We start from the raw sequence: 19,278 nt of genomic DNA, 5'->3' as shown, positions 1-19,278 counted from the left end.
AAAGGGAAAGTGCTGAGAGAGGCAGAAAGCAGTTGATCCCAGGTGAAAGCTCACAGAGGGGGAAAGTAAAAGCGATAATGGGGGGAAATCTAATGAATATTTAACTACCAACTACTTAACTACATTATTAATAACAATAAAGTTTTAGAACTAAAATTCATGACAACAATGACGTATAAGTTGGGAGAGAATGCCTTGTCCAGGAAGAGAGCAAAAGCAAGGACTACCATACTATGATAGGTCAAGACGCATGTTATAATGTCTACGTACCTCTGAAAGAAACCAGATATATAACAACCAAGCTAGCAGGAGGGATGAAATAATGAAAATTATTTAATCCAGGAGAAGGCAAGAGAGGAAAAGAAAGGGAACCTAGAATAGACAAGCCAAATAGTAAGGACTTAAGAAGATAATAATTTAAATCCTGATGTATTAGTAATTACATGAAATGGGCTAAATGCTCTAGTTCAAAGGCAAAGATTGTTTGGTGGAGTTTTAAAATATTACAATCCAGGAGCCTGGCTGTCCGCTGGGGGGTGATGGAGGGTTGCTCATTTGCTGCGCTGCCACTGGTCACTCAAGTCTTGAGGAGAAGGTTCCAGAAGTTCCATGGCAGTTGGAGCCCCTCAAGGGAAGGGAGCCATTTCCTTTACTGGTCTGGGAGAGAGCTGCCCATGAGACTGGAGCAGCCATTTGCCGTCAGCTGGTGAGCAGCCCTTACCCGTGTGAGGGTGCTAGGAGGCAAGGCTGAGGGGGGCTCCAGGGGACAGAGGTGGGACCCAGGCTCTGGCAGACAGTAGACCCGTCACCCACGCCAGAAGCTGCTCTGCTTCCCGCTCAGAGCTGATCAGGAGTCTGGGCTTGGTGTGCAGCCTGCCCATAGCCGGCCCAGCGCCTTCCCAGACTCTAGTCTCCCTGGTGTCCTCAGTCTAGCCACTCTAGACTATTCTCCGCCCTGCCTCAGCCCACCGTCTTTTCCTGGAAACCTCTAACCCTGGCTTCTTCCTGTCAAGTCCTGAGGTCCCAGCCTAGGGTTGCCTCCCCAAGAAGCTGTCCCCGAGATTCTCCCAGGGGGAATGTGAGCAGCTTCTGAGGGGTCTGTGGGAAGTCTGCAGTTGGATCCCTTTATGGGCACATGGTGAGGGTTGAGGGGGAGAGGAGAGGCTGAAGAGCAGGGCAAAAGTTGGGGTACATTATGGCTGGGGTTAGGACAAGGAGAGCGTGATGGACCTCACACCCTGTGCCTCAGGTCCACCCCCTCCTCTTTTGAGTTTCGCCCATATCCTAGGGCTGCCACATCTTTCGGTTGTCGCCTTCCTGGGACCCTTCAGCCTGACCCTGCCATCGTCTCGTCTGGCCTTTCCCACCCCTCACCTTCAGACCATCTCACTGCAGTCATTTCCTTTTCCCCAGCATCCCTCTCTACCTGTTCCAGCCTGTTACTTCACAGTCACAGCGCACACAAGCGCACACAGCTGTTGTGCGGCCCTGCTCCGTGTGACACCCACAGCGGGGCAGTGGCATCTGACCAGCCAGAGAAGACGGACATGACCCCCTTGTCCCTCCCCAGCCCATCCACAGCTGAAAACACCACACTCACGAGGAGCCTTTTTCTCTTGCCTGTGAGAACACGGATTTCAAATGGTTCCAGTGATGGTGGGAGCAGTGTCACGTCCGTGTCTCTGTTCCTTCGACAGGTGACTGTGGTATAAGAATACGTCGAGATGACGATTACACCGGACGTCAGGCTGGAGTACTTGGAGGGAGTAGCTTCCGTCATCCTGAAGTTCAAGCCAGACAAGTGGAGCAAAATGACCGGAGCGGAAGAGAACATGGCCTTATTCACCGAATTCTTTGAGAAGCCGGAGGTCTTGGTGCTGCTGTTGACGCTCAGTCCCTCCGGCATGATCATACCCTGCCTGGGCTTCCCAGCGTCGCTCAAGTCCAAAGGCGTTTACTTCATCAAGAAGAGACCTGAAAACATCAGCAAGGACAACTACAGGGACCGGTTCATCTACGGGGACATAAGCCCGACGCCGGTGGACCAGCTGATTGCCATCGTGGAGGAGGTGGGTGCACCCAGGCGGCCCGCACTGGGCCGGGGGCTGAGGCCTCAGAGGAACAATCTCTGTTTCTCGTACTATCAGGGAGTGGCTAGAAGCCCACTGGTCAAAGAGGGGTCCACAGGCCAGCAGCATCAGCATGGCCTGGGAGCTGGTTAGAAATGTAGGAGCCCAGGCCCCGCCCACCCTGACGGCTGAAGCAGACCTGTATTCTGATGAGGCCTTCAGGTGATGCTGTGCACCTGAAGGCTGAGTGGCCCTGGCCATCACCTTGGTCTCTCTTGACATCATCAGAACCTCGGTACCATGCTGGGTACAGTCCCTGCCCACAGCTGCGGAAGGTGTGGGCCATTCATACGGTTGATGGGTTTCCTCAGTTCTGAGACTTTGAGTAAAGAAGGGAAAAAACGGGGCACTGGTTGTGCCTCTCTGTCTCGTCTCCTTCCACTGTCACGTCTGGCAGGTATGGCAGGTGCGGCACACTCTGGAAGTCAGTCCAGCCAGAGTTCAAGTGACTTAGCCTTCTAGGCATTGTTCTCCTCATCTGTGAAATGGGGGCTCGTTCCCTTGCCTTGTGCGAACTTGAAGTACAGGGGCCGCTCAGCCAGGACCCAGGCCAACGCCCCCTCACCTCTGAATGAGGAGCCCACAGGCCCAGAGCTGACCTGGACTAGCATCTGTCTAGTCTACTCGGGCTGCCATAACAAAGTACCAAGGTCCTAGAGGCTGAAAGCCCCAGATCAAGGTGTCAGCAGGGTTGATTCCTTCTGAGGCCTCTCTCCTTGGCTTGGCCACCTTCTCCTTGAATCTTCCCTTGGTCTCCCCTCTGAGTCTATGTCCTAATTTCTTCTTATAAGGACAACAATCATATTGGGTTAGGGCCCACCCATGTGACTTTATTTTAACTCGATCACCTCTTTAAAAGCCCTCTCTCCAAATACAGTCACATCCTGAGGTGCTGAGGATTAGGGCTTCGACATGTGTATCCAGGGGCTGAGCACAATCCAGCCCCAACGGCGCTCCAGGAGGCACGGAACATTTGCTTTCAGCAAGGAGAGTGTGCCGTGGCTGCCAGGCGGCTCCCTCTGTGGAGAGGGCTTTGCCACTACAAATACACGGGAGCTGGTTCAAACACCTTGACCGGCCCTACCTCCTTCTGGCATGGAACAAGGACTCAGTTTCCCCAGGCCCCGGGCACTGAGGGCTCCCCCTTCCTCCTGGGTGTCACCAAGTTGGAGATGGCACAGGCAGAACTAGAGTCATTTCCTTTCAGGTCCTCTACTCTCTGTTAAACCAAAGTGAAAACATGAACGGATGGCCCCGGGTGGTCTCGGAGGACATTGTGAAGCAAGTCCATAAGCTGAAGAATGAAATGTTTGTGATGGGGGGCAAGATCCAAGGGAAGACTCTGCTGCCCATTCCAGAGCACCTGGGGAGCCTGGACGGCACGCTGGAGTCCATGGAAAGGTAGGCAGGCCCGGCCCAGGGATGGGGAGGTGTCTGATCTGCAACCACCAAGCATGAACTGTCCCGCTGCAAACTGGTTTTGAGCTAATGAAACAGATGAGGGCATCTTGCCCTGCTGAGTCTGAGGTCAAAGGCAAAAGGACAGGACAGGGTGAGGTGCTGGAGCCTCCTCAATTTCAGCTCTGGCGACCGCCAGACACCTGTGCTCCAGCCCCACCTCCATCACACACGTGTACCCGTCCAGACACCACATGATGTGCAAAGGATGTCACATTGTCACGCAGCCAGGAAGGAATACCCAGCTTTGGGACGTGGGGACTGAGGGGCAGTGAGGGGCATGGAAGGGATTTTTAGCAGGTGGAGGCTGCAAGTCTAAATAAAGGCTGTGGTGTCCCAGGGGCACCAGGAAGCACATGGTCTCCAAGATGGCCCTCACACCTACCTGACTGCCATTTGCAACTGCCTGGTGTGTGAGGCCCTTGGAGCTGTTATAGTGTGATAGCTTGTTCCATTTCCTCACGTCATAGGGTGACCACTCCTAGGGGGGCTCATCGTATGGGCCATCGTACAGGTTGTCCACCAAGCCCCAACACATGCCCTGTGGTGACCCCCATAAGAACTGCTAGGAGGAGCCATCTCAAACATGGATTCTGTTCCAGAGTTGGTCCTCCTCTTCCTCTTTCTTGGGGGTGCTGACATCTCTGACAACACCCAGCGTTTGCTCAGGGTCTCTCCTAGCTGGGAGATTTGGGGAATCCTCCAGCCTCCCCAAGGTGACTGTGAGGAGCCCAGGGACAGGGCAGGACGCGGTGCCGCGTATGGTTATTTGGGGCCTGTTGGCCAAGGGCCACTGAAGAAGGGACGATTCCCGCCCAGAAGGGGCAGAGCTGGGAGAACCCTGTACGTGCGGGGTGATGTGAGAGCATCTTCCCCCACCTTCTGCTTTGCAGGATCCCTGCTTCCCTGGACAACTCGCTGCTGCACGCCATCGAAACCATCATCATCGACTGGTCCCACCAGATCAGAGATGTGCTGAGCAAAGACTCAGCGCAGGCCCTGCTGGACGGGCTGCACCCCCTGCCCCGAGTTGAGTTTGAGTTCTGGGACGCCCGGCTGATGAATCTCAAGTGCATCCATGAGCAGGTGATGCCTCTCCTTCATCGTGGTGACCAGGCGCTCAGCTGCTCAGCAGCCAGATGGCCCACGTCCTAGCCAGGCGAATTCACAAGCACCCACCCTCTCTGTGCTGACCCCCTAGGAGCCCCGAGGGGACCCAGATAACTTGCGTCCTTCCTCAGCTCCGGCTGGCCACAGGGTCAGGTTGCCCTTGTCTGGGGTCTGTGAGTTTCCACTTAAGGGTTGATATTCTTCCCTCCTTCTCAGCTAAACAGGCCCAAAGTGAACAAAATAGTTGAGATCCTGGAAAAAGCCAAAAGCTGCTACTGGCCAGCCCTGCAGAATGTGTATATGAACATCACTGAAGGTGAGCCGCTGACCTGCCCAAGAGCCGCGAGGAAGGAGGGTGCCGTCTGGGAGGGGCTGGGGCAGGCCTGTTGCCAACCCCGGGGGGTGGACGCCTCCCGCATAAGCAGCTTCCCTGGCTTCCCGCTTTTGAGGAAGATCCTGTTTCTTGAGGGAGCAGGTCTCGTTAACACACACAGCTGCACCCTCCTCATTTCTGACCATCGGAGGTGGGGGCTGATTCTCGCTCACGTGAGGACGAGCGCTTGTTCTTGTTCTGTGCAGGGCTGAAGGAAGCCAACGACATTGTTCTGTATCTGAAGCCTCTGCAGATCTTGTTGGAGGAGATGGAACAGGCTGACTTCACAGTGGTATGTTGGCAAGAGAAAGGTCACTTTGCAGGGGCTGGTCTTGTGTCTTGGGGGAGCAGGTGCTGCAGGCCTCTTGGCTGTGATCAGGTGTGTGAGCCTAGGGAGCACCTCCTCCTTCCACTTTGGGGTCCCCTCCTGGAGCCATGGGGAGGGGAGACCTGAGATGCTGCCACAAAGCACACGCCTGGGCTCATGTCTCCCCAGCTCCCGAGCTACATTGCCAAGGTGCTGTACACCATCTGCTTCATCTGGGCCACCTCCGAGCACTATAACACGCCCTCCAGGATCATCGTCATCCTGCAGGAGTTCTGCAACCAGATCATTGAGATGGTAGCCCTCACCTAACACCTGGCCACCTGCCCTGCCCCCTGGTTGGGTCCTCTCTCCCTTTTCACCCAGTTGTCTCCCTGCTCGCATTTCCTGGCCATTTAAAAGCAGCTAGTGGGGCTGGCGTGGTGGCGTAGTGCTTAAGTTCTCAAGCTCCACTTCGGCGGCCAGGGGTTTGTGGGTTTGGACCCTGGGTGCAGACCTACACACCGCTCATCAAGCTATGCTGTGACGGCATCCCACATACAAAATAGAAGAGGACTGGCACAGACGGTAGCTCAGCGACAATCTTCCTCAAGCAAAAAGGGGAAGATTGGCAACAGATGTTAGCCAGGGCCAGTCTTCCTCACCCAAAAAAAAAAAAAAAAGGCAAGCAGAGATGTTGGCACAGGGATTTTCGGCCTAGGCTAAGGTTGGGCCCTCTTGGTGGCCACCCAAGAGTTCTCTCAATACCTCGGCAATGCCAGCCCAACCCACCCCAAGTTGGGAGGGTGGAGGAAGGTAAGGGGGCCTGTCCCTCAAGTCCCAGCACCCCAAGACTTGGCCGGGGGTTTTGTGGGGTTTGTCTGGTGCTATATCGAGCCACCTCCTGTCTCTCTCAACGTGGATTCCCTTTCCTTCTTCCTTCTCATGAGCACGCATTTGCCAACTGCGGGCAGCCTGTGTGTGTTAAAATTGTGCAGCCCTGCCTGCAGGACAGGAAGGGCCCCTCAGGCCAGGATCCTGCAGCCCATAGCAGGACTGTATTTCTGGGCCCCTAGAGGGCCCCTGGTCATCTGTGACCAAAATCTGTTTTTTGCTGCAGCCTTAGCACGGGATGAGGGGCCAGGTGAGGGAGGCAGCTCAGTCTCCTGAAAACTGCCCAGCGGTTGGCAGACAGGTTGGGACGTGAGCCTGAGGGACAGTTAATGTGTCGTAAGAAGCAGATCATGGGGCCCCGGGTAGATTGTCTCTAACCGCCCAAGTGGCCTGTGGACACTGCGCCTGGACATCCCCCATGTGGCTCGTCAGGACTTCGGAATGTCTTCCTTTGGCCCAGACACGAACTTTCCTGAGCCCAGAAGAGGTGCTGAAAGGCTTGCAAGGTGAAATAGAGGAGGTCCTGAGTGGCATCTCTCTGTCTGTGAACGTTCTGAAGGAGCTCTACCGGATCTACGACTTCTGCTGCACAAACATGAGGCTGTTCTTTAAGGTGCGCCTTGGTCTGCAGAGCGGGCATCGGGGTCGAGCTGAGGTCCAGTTGATATCGGCCCTGCATTTGAATCCGTGGGAGTGTTTGAGGCAAACATGGCCTTTTTTCTCTCTCTCAGAAAAACAAGGAGCCAGTGCTGTGGGAATTCCCTTCTTCTCTTGCATTTTCCAGAATGAATTCCTTCTTCCATCGCCTCCAGACCATTGAGGTAAAGGTGATATTTGGTTCAGCCGCACCTGCGCTACACAGGCTGCCCTGCCTTAGGACGGCTGTGTCTTCCGTCCTTACCTCACTTTCAAGTAGTCTCCCCGGGGGGAAATGAAAGTCACACCCAAACATCCATGTCCTGGGGAACCGAGTCATTGGGCCAGCCCCTCCGCGCCCGGAGCTGTCAGCCAAGAACAGGACCCACTTTGGTTGCCCCTCCCCTTATCTCCTGCCTTTTGTCGATGAGCAGGCTAGTGACAAATTAAATGACCGTGGTCAGGAAGCCTGGAGGCCACAGGGAGAGAGTTAGGAGCTGAGGACAGGTGAAGACGTAGAAGGACCCTGCAGCGGCCCTTCTGTACCCCGGTACCCCTGTTGGGTACAGGGGTCGACGCTTAGCACCTTCAGATTTTTAGATGGTCCGAGATGGTTTCCTCTGGGAGAAGACGTGAGGGGTGAAGACATGGGTAGGGCAAGAAAGCTTTGCTTTTTGTTTTGTAATCTTCTGTAGGTTTTTTTTTTTAACTTTGTGCACATGCTATTCACATCATTAAAAAGAGGAAAAATGATCCTGGAACCACTGAGCGTTGATTTTACGGTGGGCGCCATCAGCAGTGGCTGCAGGAGGTCCCGTCTGGGTCTCATCCACACCCTCTGGGGGCAGAGGGGCCCACGCGGGACTCTGGGGTCTCCATCACAGGGTGTTTCTTCGTGCCTGAGGGCGCCCAGCCTGGGAGCTGAGGGTCCCGGGCAAGTTTCTGGCCAAGTGGCTGTTGGTTCCCTCACCACAGATTCTGAATCAGGATGATGTTTCCGGGAAAGAGGGGCTTCTGAGGGTGGGGGAAATAGCCTTGCTGTCGCCCCCACCACGTGGCCATGTCAGCCTTGTCCTTGTCGTTGGGTAGAGGAGCCCGGGAGCTCAGGGCGTGGCTATACTGTTGCTTTTCATGGGTTTGCTTTGGTTACGGCTTGACGTGTCTTGGACACTTTGGGAAAATGGTGCCAACGTCGGCACCGGCGTAGGAGAGTGAAATGAGCGCCATATGAGCATCTTCAGTCCAGTTGGTGCTGGTGCTGTGTCAGACCCTGCTTGCAGTCCTCAAGGAGACTTTGGGATCTCGACTGGGAAATAAGAGCCTCACACAGAAGCATTAGGTAACATGATGGGACCGAATGGGATTAAATGCCAAAACAAAGAACACCTACAGCAAATGGAGATTCTGAAAAGGTAGGCACCACTGTGGGCTACCATAGTTGGGAAGGCCTCCAGGAGAAGGCGAGACGAGAGCCACTGCTCAGAGGAGGTAGAGCATACACGTGCACATCCATCGGGCATCCCGGGAGTGAGGACATCCTCTCAGATCACCTTCACGGACGGGCTCTGAGTGTGGAATCCTCCCCCAGGAAGCAGAGAATTTGAAGCTTAGCAAGAGCATCAGAAACCACTGCATACCTTTCCAACTGCTTCTTCCCACAGCTGAGGAAATGGGGGCCCCAGGAAAGCGTGATTTATTTGGAGACACATTTTGGCCAGCATAAGGTCAGGACAAGAGGCCAACCATCATCTCCTCTTCCTCCTCTGTGTTCACAGCTTGGAGATGATTCATGGAACCCTTCCTTCTATCCACTCTCTCTGTGTTCTGGAAACGACTCTTAGAGAACACGAACACAAACAGAGGGCCCCCCCAGGATTGTCGTGTGGCCCCGGGGCATCTGCCTCCCTGGCTCCTCCCTGCTGGGGTTAGATCTAGATTAGTGACTGAACCATTGAGTTTGGTTATAAAGATGAATTGACTAAGTGCACTGGATTTTTTCCTCCACCAGGACCTTTATAAAACAGCTATTGAGTTTCTGAAGCTAGAGAAAATCGAGCTCGGGGGAGTGAGGGGGAACATCCTGGGAAGCCTGGTCACTCAGATTTACGATGAGGTCTTTGAGCTGGTGAAGGTTTTCGCCGACTGCAAATATGACCCCCTGGACCCTGGAGATTCGGTAAGTCCGGGGCCTTGGCCGGATCAATGACACGTGCCCCAGGAGGGGAAAGACACACGAAGGGAGTGTGTGTGGTGGACAGTCCCAACACTTTTTTTATAAAGACATCCTCTGCACTGGAGCAGTCCCCAGACAATGAGCCTGCTCAGCTAAGTTGTAAGCCTGAATCCTGCCAGCGGGGTGGGGGCCTTAGAGCCAGCACTGCTCCTACTCTGCATGCTGATTATGAGGTTGACCTTTCAATTCACTTTTAGAGTTTTGATGACGATTACGCTGATTTTGAGACCAAAATTCAAGATCTAGATAGGAGGCTGGCCACAATCTTTTGCCAAGGGTTTGACGACTGCAGCTCCATTGAGTCCTGTGCAAAGGTACGCGTGGGTGGGGCTCTGCTCTGTTGGCGACTTCGGCACAGCAGCATGTGACTGATGCCGAGAACAATCTTAGAGGTGGTTAATCAGACATCTTCATTCAGAGATGAAGAGCTGGGCTCAGAACGTGTAGGGGTCTTTCTCAACGTCTTGGTGCTGTTGGGCAATGGACACCTTGAGTGGTATCTGTTGGGTTTCACTACCATTTCTTAGAGCAAGAGAACGAAGTGAGCAGGAGGTGACAGTTATTTTACTGATTCTCGCTGTGTCCTTTTATTCTTATTCGATTCAATTCCCCCACTACTTGAAAGAACAAAAGTCAGAGAGAGGCAAAATTGCTATAAAAATAAAACAAATCCACATTTTCCCCACTGAGCTGAATTACACACCCTTCAATGTGTGAGACTCAGGAAGCAAACTCAGAGCATTACGGGGCACCATCTCTGGGTGGTGGGCGATGGCTAATGTTTGTCTGTCTTCTGTGGACTTTTCTACAATTCTAAGTTGTATGCATTAAGTATGTGGTACTTTTACAAATGGAAAAAAGAATTGATGCTATGAAAAAAGCATTTTAGAAACTAGATTGTAGAAAAGCACTAAAACCCCTAGAGAACATCAATTCAAAAGAACATTACAAACGGCCGATACACACGTCTGTTTGAAGTTTGACCTCACAGATAATCAGAAAGTGCAATTCAAACCGCAAGGTGCGGGGCCAGCCCCGTGGCGTAGCGATTAAGTGCGCGCGCTCTGCTGTGGCGGCCTGGTGTTCGCAGGTTCAGATCCCACGCACGCACCGATGCACCGCTTGTCAAGCCGTGCTGTGGCTGCGTCCCATATAAAGTAGAGGAGATGGGCACGGATGTCAGCCCAGGGCTGATCTTCCTCACACACACACACACACACACACACACAAACCAGCAAGGTGCCATTGTCACCAGTCAAGTTGGTTAGGATTGTGAGGAGCCAGACACTCTGGTCCCCACTGCTGATTGGTGCACCCTTCCCTGAGGACCCCTAGTCAATGGGCATGTTGGCAGGCCTGGAGGGGGGTCTCTGAACCTTCCTGGTCCAAGGTCACATGGTGGCCAATGTTCAGGGCCAACAAGCCAGTTCACTAACTTGCAGAGAGAACAACATGCTGAGCAGCTGGGGGTACCCAAACACTGAGCACGTCCTCTCTCTGCCCCACCATTCCCAGGACCGTCTGGTTCTGAAACTGAAAGTCTAGCATTTCGGAGACCCCTTTAGTCGCAGGCACACTGGGACCCTCACCAAGCAGTCAGGAGGTGCCAAATAAGTATGAATGAGAACAGCAAGATTGCTGAGTCTGGGGGGGTGATCAGATGTTTCATGGCATCTGCCTCTGTTGCTCCATAACAAATTACCACAAGGGAGGCCAGCTAATTTAAATAATAAACTCAGAAAAACATAATGCACAAAGAAAATTTGCACCCCCTCTACTCAAAGTAGCCATGCTCAGCAGTTTAATAGCCATGATGATTGTTAGGGTTTCCAGTGTTTTGCATACATCACAGTCTTGTCAAGTAACTCAGAACATGGCGTGATGCCCGTTCATCAGAGTCCCATACTGATGGCTCGGGCTGCACAGAGACCACCGGTGGGTTTACTCTGGCTCGTGCAATACTTTTAAGATATAATTCACATGCCAACAATTCACCCATTTAAAGTGCACAATTAAATGGCTTTTAGTATGTTTAGAGTCGTGCAACCATCCACAATCAATTTTAGAACATTTTCATCCCCCTCAGTCATTCCTGTTTCCCTCAACCTCTCCCAGCTTAGACAATCACTAATCTACTCTGTGTATATAGATCTATCTGTTCTCACATGGCACTTAAAAATTTTTTTTAGTTGCCAACATGTAAAAATTGAGAAAGTTCACATAGAAGTCTAGATTTTCACCCTCTCTTGGAAATGTAGATCTGGCCACACAGGACACACAGTGCCTCATGGTAACAGGTAGCTGAAGGGGGACAGCTGCTACTCCCAGTGGACAGAACATGAGTAGTCCAGTTTGTCCCAGTCCCCACCACTCCTTATTGTCCTAGCCCGGTCTTCTTCCTGCGTCTGTGTGACCTGCCTGCCCCTACAAACCACTGAGAGGAGAACCTCTGCAGGATGTAGTGTGTACGGATACAGCCTATCTGGAGAACAGGTGTTGAGTATGTAAATGAGTAAATATAGATGTGTGCCTGGGGAGCTTTGTTATTGCCCACTCTTGTGCATGTCTGTTGATTATGCCTATGCAGGTCAGAGCTCTCTTTTCTCTTCCCTTCTCTTCGCAAGCCTCCGGGTGCTGCAGGGAGTGAAATGCCCACAGGAGATGCCCAGTCGTCACTATAGGATCTCAGGTCCCAAGCGCTTTTCTAAGCACTATATTGTCTCATTGAATTCTTACAACAACCCCAGCTCTTTGCTAAACTCATTACCTACAGTATCCACCCCATTTTACCAGCTCAGACAGATCAAGAAACCTGCCCAAGGTCACACAGCTAGCCAGCAAGTAGAGGAACCAGGACCCCAAACCGGCCATGAGCTTGACTGCTTCCAGGGCCCCTGTTCCCAACCACTCAGCCAGACGGGCTCCCATCGTGGGAGACAGTCCAGTTGGCCTGGGCAGCCCAGGATGGTGGCCATCTTTCTGGAGGATGTCAAGGTTGGGCTTCCTGGGGCTGAGCTGAGGACCCAGGAAGCCCCCCACCCCTGAGCACAAAGATCTTTCTAATGCAAATGCCAAGATGTTCCTTTGCCTTTTAGACATTCTTTTGAAAAATGCAAATACAAGGGAATTTGAAGCTCTGCAAATGTAATGATCAGTTAAGTCTTGGATTGAGTTGGTGCTCCAGGCAAAATATCAATGAATGCAAATTAATACAGTGCCTCCACTCTGTTCCCTTCTCTGGAACACTCTTCCCCCAGGTAGCTGTCTCCTGCCACCTTGCAGGAGGGGCCTGCCTCCACCTTCTTCCCTCAAGGGGCAGCCTCCGCCTCCCTCTATCCTCCCCTCTCCCCATTCTCCCCTCTCCCCCTGCCTCCCTCTCGCCATCCTTCTCTCTCCATTGCTGATACTGACCTCTCTGTTTTCTTCTTAGCGCTCGGGCCCCCTGGTGTTCTGTTGTGTAGTGATCTCTGTTGTGTATTCACTGTCTTCCCAACTAGAATATAAACTCCCTGAGGGCAGGCGCTTGGTTTAGGTTCATGCAGAACCTAGCCCAGCACATAGTAGGTGATTATGAGCTTTCCCTTTGGAGGGAACTGGCTCCCACTGAGGGAGTCATGGGGAGGCAGCCTCACTCTGGGGTGGACCTTAGGTGTGCAACCCCAGAGGGTGTTAACACAAAGCTCCAAGGGCTGCCCACGTGCTGAAGGGTCCCGAGCAGAGGTTCCCAGCCAATCCTTTAATTTGCAAACACCGGGGCCTCCCCTGTGATGGGGTTTCCAGAACTGAAGGGCGATGCTGGAGCTAACCGGCTGCGTGTGCTGGCCAGTTAGCGGCTCTCAGCTCCTGAGAGGGCGTCAGCCCCACACCTCCCACAGGCAGGATGCAGCTGCGTGTCATTTTCCAGTAAGAGGAAGGAGTTGGGTTGATGTCTCTAAACTGACACGCTTGTCCCCTTGAAGATGACGAGGATGTAGTCACCACTGGGAAGGGAGGACACAGTCCAGGAGGACAGGCACTATGGCGCCCGCAGGATAGAACTCCATCCACCCCGGGTTTTATTGTGTATCTCATCCCCTCCTATTATGGCCTAAATCCTACTTTCTAGTCCAAAAGGAAAAGTCCTTTTCTAAATTTAAACTTTAAGTTTATGCTACATTAAAAGAAAAACAAAAAGGAAAATAAGGGCGAAAAGAACTCTTGGAAACCATTTCCATCTCCATCTGCCCGTCTTTCTCTCAGTACCTGAGAACATTTTCTTCCCCATTTGACAACCCTGCGCTCTGATTAGGATGGGCCCTGGGGTGCCCTCCCTCCCGCCGATCCCCTCCATTCCCTGCGTGTTCCCAAGCTGCCTCGATGCTGTTTCTCGCTGTCAGTAATTCACACACAGCCAGGAAAGTTCTAGAGCAATTTTCCACATGATCTCCTCTTGGCAGAAAATAAAATTAGCTTCCTTCCTAGAAGCCAGAAGCCAAAAAATATGTAAACATGAAAGGAAGGGAAGAGGAATGGGAAGGGAGGAAAAGTCAGGAGGGTCATAAACCAAGAAGAGGAACATTATTTTCCATCTGTCACGTGTCCATTTTTAAAATGACACTGGTGACCTAATATGTTGGTAGCTGCCCTGTGGGTAGCTGTGGTTAGAACATCAGCATTTCAATTTCTTCCTAAGGGTCAGTGGCTGCTTTATCTGGTTTTTTGGGGGCCTGAAAATCTCTCCTCCTTTCTCTGCATCCATGTTTCACTCTTTCCCCAAAAGACCATTTTTAGGGACAGTGGTTATATTTTTCAGGCCAAAAACTGGGGCAAATCTGAGGCTCAGGTCCAGCCCTCGAGGCAACAAGAGCTGTGGCTGTGTATTCCAGACTGTGTGGTCTGAGCACTGGTTAGTCCCTGTTTGCCTCCAGAACAGTCCTTGGCCGACGTGGGCACCACCAGCCTTCGGGCTGTCATTGGCTCGGCCAGTGGGGAGCCCTGGCAGGGGAGGGGAGGGAGGGAGGGAGGAGAAGGTGCCTCAGGTATTTCTCCTCCCCCTGTGGGGGGTGTGGGGGTCACTTGAGGGAGTGCAGAGCTTCTAGAACTTCCATCACATGTCCACCCCACACAGTCTCTGGCTCCAGGTTCCAGTAAGGGCCCCCCTCACCCCTCAGGCACAGCCCTAGGTCCCACACTGCCCCTAGGCTTCCCTACACCCTAGCCATCCACCTCTGTGCAATGATCATGTATGAAACTCTCCTCTATATCCCAATTTGAGCCACCATCTGATTCCAGCCAGGACCCTAACTGAAACACCCGGATAAAATAGCTTATTCTCTCCTACTGAGCTTCTCACTTTTTGCACGATTCCCAGTGTTTCCCCTACGTAGACAGTGAGGGTGATGAGGTGGCTACTTGCAGAGGTGCTTGGGTGAGGTTGCTGCTTTCACAAAGGTGCTGGGACACCCTCCTGGAGTAATTCAGGTCAGTGGCACTCTGCCTAAACCATCTGCAGGCCCAGCCTCTCCTCTCGTGGAAATGACACATTACAGGGGACCCAGGCTGTCCCAACCTCCCTGCTCCCTGGGGATGTAGGTAAACTGGGCTTGAACCCCAAGGTTATGGCCTTTAACATTTCAAAGCTCTCCCTAAAATTTCCTCAAATGTCCTCAGGGGCTTAGTTCTCCCAGTTAATGCTTCCAGCTCCCGGCATCGGTGCACATGGTCTGGGCCCCATCCCCAGTGCCTCCACCCTGGTCACCAGCCCAGTGCTGAAACACACACCCCTGTTGATGGGGTGAACTGTGTGCTCCAGAAAGATCTGTTGAAGTCCTAAACCCTGGTACCTGTGCATGTGACCCTATATGGAAATAGGGTCTTTGCAGATGCAATTAAGATATAAGTTAAGATGAGGTCCTACTGCGGCAGGGGGGCTCCCTAATCCAGTATGACTGGTGTCCTTATAAGAAGAGGAGAAGAGACACAGAGACAAACACACACAGGGGAGAAGGCCATATGACAAGGGAGGCAGAGAGTGGAGTGATGGGTCTACAAGTCAAGGGATGCCGGGAAGCTAGGAGAGAGGCCTGGGACAGATTCTCCCCAGGCCTTCAGAGGGAGCACAGCCCTGCCGACACCTTAATCTCAGATTTCTGGCTCCCAGCACTGTGAGAGAATACATTTCTGTTGTTTCAGTCACTCTCTCTATGCTGTTTTGCCACGGCAGCCCAAGGAAACCCATGAGGATTTCTGGCTCCCACCCAGCACTTGGCGAGTTGAGTAATTTGGGGACCCCATGTAGTGTAAGATGGTCCTCCTCCTCTCTGGCTCCCTTCCCTATAGTTCCCTTTCCCCATAGCTTTCTTCAGAGAAAAACAAACCTCCTGGTGGTGGTTCTTCTTACCTGGGCATATCATTGAGCATCATTGCCTGTCCTTGGAGGAATAATTCTTGTGATTAAGACATGTCTCCATCCGGTTATCAGAGGAAGCCCTGGCTATTTTAAAATTTATTTAATTATATTTTTTAATTGTTCAAATCTTCCTTGTACAAATTCTGATTTCTCCTGGGCCTAGAATAAATTTTTCCAGACCTTGGACCTAACTTGTGTTGTTGGTTTATAAGTCAAGTGTTTTGGACTCAGCACATGTGAACATGAAGATCACAGAGGGCTTCACTGAACAAGTTGTTACACAGAGAAAGGTTCGAATGGATCTTTGTCTTGACAGGGTGCATGTTTTCTTGCTCCTGAAACTTGGTTGCATGTATTGCATCAACAGCCATGGGGCTGGGGTAATGCATGGTGCAGACAGTGGGGACCCCAGCGAAGGCGCATCTCTCGTTTCTCCCCAGCTCCTGCACATGTGTGGGGGCCTCTTGGAGCGGCCTCTGATTCTTGCTGAGGTGGTGCCCAGGTACTCGGTCATGCTGGAGCTGTTTGATGCCGAGCTGGACAACACCAAGATCTTGTATGATGCCCAGATTGCAGCCTCCGCAGGCGGGAATATCCCCCCGATCCACAAAAACATGCCCCCGGTGGCCGGGCAGCTCAAATGGAGCCTGGAGCTGCAGGAGAGGCTGGAGGCGCCCATGAAGGACCTAAGGCACATAGAGCACCCGTGAGTCACAGCACCAGGGGCACCGGGTGGGCAGTGCTGCTCCATGGCTGTGGGAGAGGGAGAGGGTCTATCCCAACTCCCAAGGCAATCTCATGCTTCATATTGGCCAAGACTTTACCTCCCAAAGCCCAATCCCGGAGGACTCCCCATTCACGTGCCCCCTTTCCTCCTCCGGGCGCCTTCTCCGCAAGTGTGGTCAGGAAGAATCTGGCTTGCCCCCCGTTGATGGTCAGCCCGATGGCAATTGTTTAACCACGACCACTCACATGAGAACAAGCACGGGCTGTTTACTCCAAGTTTGCTGTAGCAGGGAGTCAGCCACCTCACCTGCATTTGGCAGAGACTCAAAAGCAGGCAGTGGAGTGAGAGAGCTTATGGAGGAGAGGAGGGGAGCGTCGGGTCTGCCCCGCAGGACTGGAAGTTGTTGGTACGGGGACTAGAAGAGGGACGTCCTATGTGATTGCTTAGAGGGGGTGTATTTGGCTATCTCTGGGTAGTCCTAAGTTGGAAGGGAGGGCAAAAATGAGGGAAGCAGGCAGTTATTAACCAAGTCCTGGCCCTGTGGGACCAGTTGCTACAGGGGTTCCTTTTTTGTGTGTGTGTGAGGAAGATCAGCCCTGAGCTAACATCCATGCTCATCCTCCTCTTTTTGCTGAGGAAGACCGGCTCTGAGTTAACATCTATTGCCAATCCTCCTCCTTTTTTTCCCCCCAAAGCCCCAGTAGATAGCGTATGTCATAGCTGCACATCCTTCTAGTTGCTGTATGTGGGACACGGCCTCAGCATGGCGGGAGAAGCGGTGCGTCGGTGCGCGCCCGGGATCCGAACCAGGTCTGCCAGTAGCGGAGCGCACGCACTTAACCGCTAAGCCGCGGGGCCGGCCTGCTACAGGGGTTCTTGTTTGACTTCCTGGACTGGCTGCTGCAGATTGAGGGCCCTTGTCTGTCTGTGTGCTCAGTCTCTCAGCCTGGAAGAGACAGAAAGCTGACTGTCTGGGTCAGCACCCCGAGATCTGGCCGCCACACTGGGGGCACTAAAGAGGCCCCGAAGAAGATGAGAACATGAGGCCTGGCGCCTTGCCACTCCATCTACCTCTGATTCCAGGGTCATGTCCAGCGTGGAGGCCAAGCTGATCTACCAGAAATATGACGAGATGATGGAGCTGCTGAGGCGCTACCGTGAGAAGATCTACCAGCAGTGGGTGGCAGGAGTGGACCAGGACTGCCACTTCAACCTGGGGCAGCCCCTGATACAGCGGGACCCCGTCACAAACCTCATCCAGGTCAACTTCAGCAAAGCGGTGGGTGCCGTCTCGCTACTGTGTCCGGAAGGCGGCCGAGTCAAAGGCCACACCTGGGACCCCGAGTCCCACTGCAGGTGGGGGTGGGAGAAGCCCAAAGCCGCTGAGGCAAATCCCCTTCTGCCAGCAGCGTGTTCTTGTGGGGATCGATGTTTGTGTCATGTGTATCTAAAGCTTTATTATTTAAGTACTTTTAAAAGTATGTCCAGGATATATTTAAGCTATGAGACAAAATACTTTGAAAATGGCTTCAATGAGTACGTGACTTTAAAGCTTGGCTGCCTTTCATGGAGTCTCAAGAGGAAACATCAATTTGAGAATTTATTAAAAAAAAGGGAAAAAAAAGGTCTCTGCGGGATCTGAACAAACAGGCCCTCTGGTCAAGTTGAGCAAGCTGGAGAGAAGTCACACTGTGGGCTGTGCCTGGGGAGTTTAGCTGGGGACCGAGGAGAGAAGCAGGAGCTGCCTGATGCCTACCGGCACTGGCCCGGCAAGGACGCCTGTGCCTCGCTCTGAACGGGGGTGATACCAGGAAGGCAGGACACCCAGGTGTGACTTCCTCTGAAACCTTCTCTTTCACTAAAATTCATTCTTTCTTTCATTCAACAAATATTTGCTGAGCACCCCGTGTGTGTATGTGCTGGGATACATCAGTGAGCCAGGTGGACAAAGGTCCCTGTCCTCCTGGAGCTCAGCTCCCGGGGGAGGAGGGGTGGGGGGTGGGGATGAGGGAGAGGGGAGAGCTGGGTGGGAGAGCAAGGAGAAGGTGGGGTGATAAATTAGCACAACAAAAGAGGTGAAGTCTATAATACTGAGAAGGTGATGATGGGTACCTCAAAGAACCGGAAGGGCAGGTTAAGGGGGTCAGTAGAGCTGGAGGAAATGGGGCGGGTTTCGGTTTGGGATGTGAGCAGACTTGCAGGAGTAAGGGAGTTGGCCAAGCAGAGACCTGTGGGAAAGCCTTCAGGAGAGCAAAGAGCTAAAGCGAGGGCTGGAGGTGTGAGTGTGCCTGGTGTTCTAGGAGCAGCAAGGAGGCCAGTGGGGCAGTGGAGTGAGCAAAGGGGAGGTGGGTGGGAGAGGAGCTGGAGGAGAGGATGGAGGAGGGCGGAGGACAGAGCACGGGAGCCTCACAGGCCACTGAGGGCTCTTGGGTTTTTGTTGTGGGTGAGATGGCAGTCATTGCTGGCTTTCGAGCAGAGGAGGGCTCTGATCTGACTTATATTTTTCAAGGATCCTTCGAGATGCTGTGGGCTGAATAGGTTGAGGAAAGGGCAAGGCTTGCAGTAGGGAGACCAGTTAGGAGCCTTTTGCTGGAATCCGGGCGAGAGAGATGAGAGGGTAGTGGCCGGGACCAGAGCGGCAGCAGTGAACGTGTGAAGAGCGATTTGACTTTGATCACAGAGCCAATGAGCCAATTGATCCGGATGGGTTGGAAATCCAGTCTTTGAGGAAGAGCAGAGTCAGCCCGAGCATTTTGGGGCTGGGCGGCCAGAGGGGGGAATTGCCAGCAGCTGAGGTGGCGGCTGGAGACGGCAGGTGGAGCAGCTGGGGCGCAAGATCGACAGCGCGCCAGTCACATCGAGTTTGAGACGTCATGAGACATCTGGATGGAGAAGCTGAGTAGGCAGGTGGATAGATGAGTCTGGGGATCAGCAGAGAGGTCTGGGTTGGGGACCTAAACATGGGAGTCATCCACACACAGATGGTTCTTAAAGCCATGACTTCGGGTGAGGTCTCCAAGGTGAGA

The 19,278-nt window shown here is 52.9% G+C and overlaps 1 protein-coding gene across 1 annotated transcript in view; it reads left to right on the top strand.

Moving 5' to 3' along the window:
* The first annotated feature begins 1,707 nt into the window (after positions 1–1,707).
* DNAH17 (dynein axonemal heavy chain 17) overlaps positions 1,708–19,278 on the top strand; it is a 121,001-nt gene continuing 103,430 nt past the window's right edge. Inside the window, exons 1-12 of the mRNA XM_058561775.1 lie at positions 1,708–2,069; positions 3,337–3,530; positions 4,481–4,673; positions 4,914–5,013; positions 5,277–5,362; positions 5,567–5,692; positions 6,729–6,881; positions 7,000–7,089; positions 8,913–9,080; positions 9,335–9,451; positions 15,966–16,231; positions 17,336–17,531. Coding sequence (XP_058417758.1) covers positions 1,725–2,069; positions 3,337–3,530; positions 4,481–4,673; positions 4,914–5,013; positions 5,277–5,362; positions 5,567–5,692; positions 6,729–6,881; positions 7,000–7,089; positions 8,913–9,080; positions 9,335–9,451; positions 15,966–16,231; positions 17,336–17,531 — 2,034 coding nt within the window. The 5' untranslated portion in view covers positions 1,708–1,724. The remainder of the gene's footprint in view (positions 2,070–3,336; positions 3,531–4,480; positions 4,674–4,913; positions 5,014–5,276; positions 5,363–5,566; positions 5,693–6,728; positions 6,882–6,999; positions 7,090–8,912; positions 9,081–9,334; positions 9,452–15,965; positions 16,232–17,335; positions 17,532–19,278) is intronic.

This window comes from Diceros bicornis, chromosome 18 (genome assembly GCF_020826845.1).
Source record: "Diceros bicornis minor isolate mBicDic1 chromosome 18, mDicBic1.mat.cur, whole genome shotgun sequence".
In the NCBI taxonomy this organism is placed as follows: domain Eukaryota; kingdom Metazoa; phylum Chordata; class Mammalia; order Perissodactyla; family Rhinocerotidae; genus Diceros; species Diceros bicornis.
The sequence above is the reverse complement of the archived record's forward strand: the minus strand, read 5'-3'. Positions and strand labels throughout refer to the sequence as shown.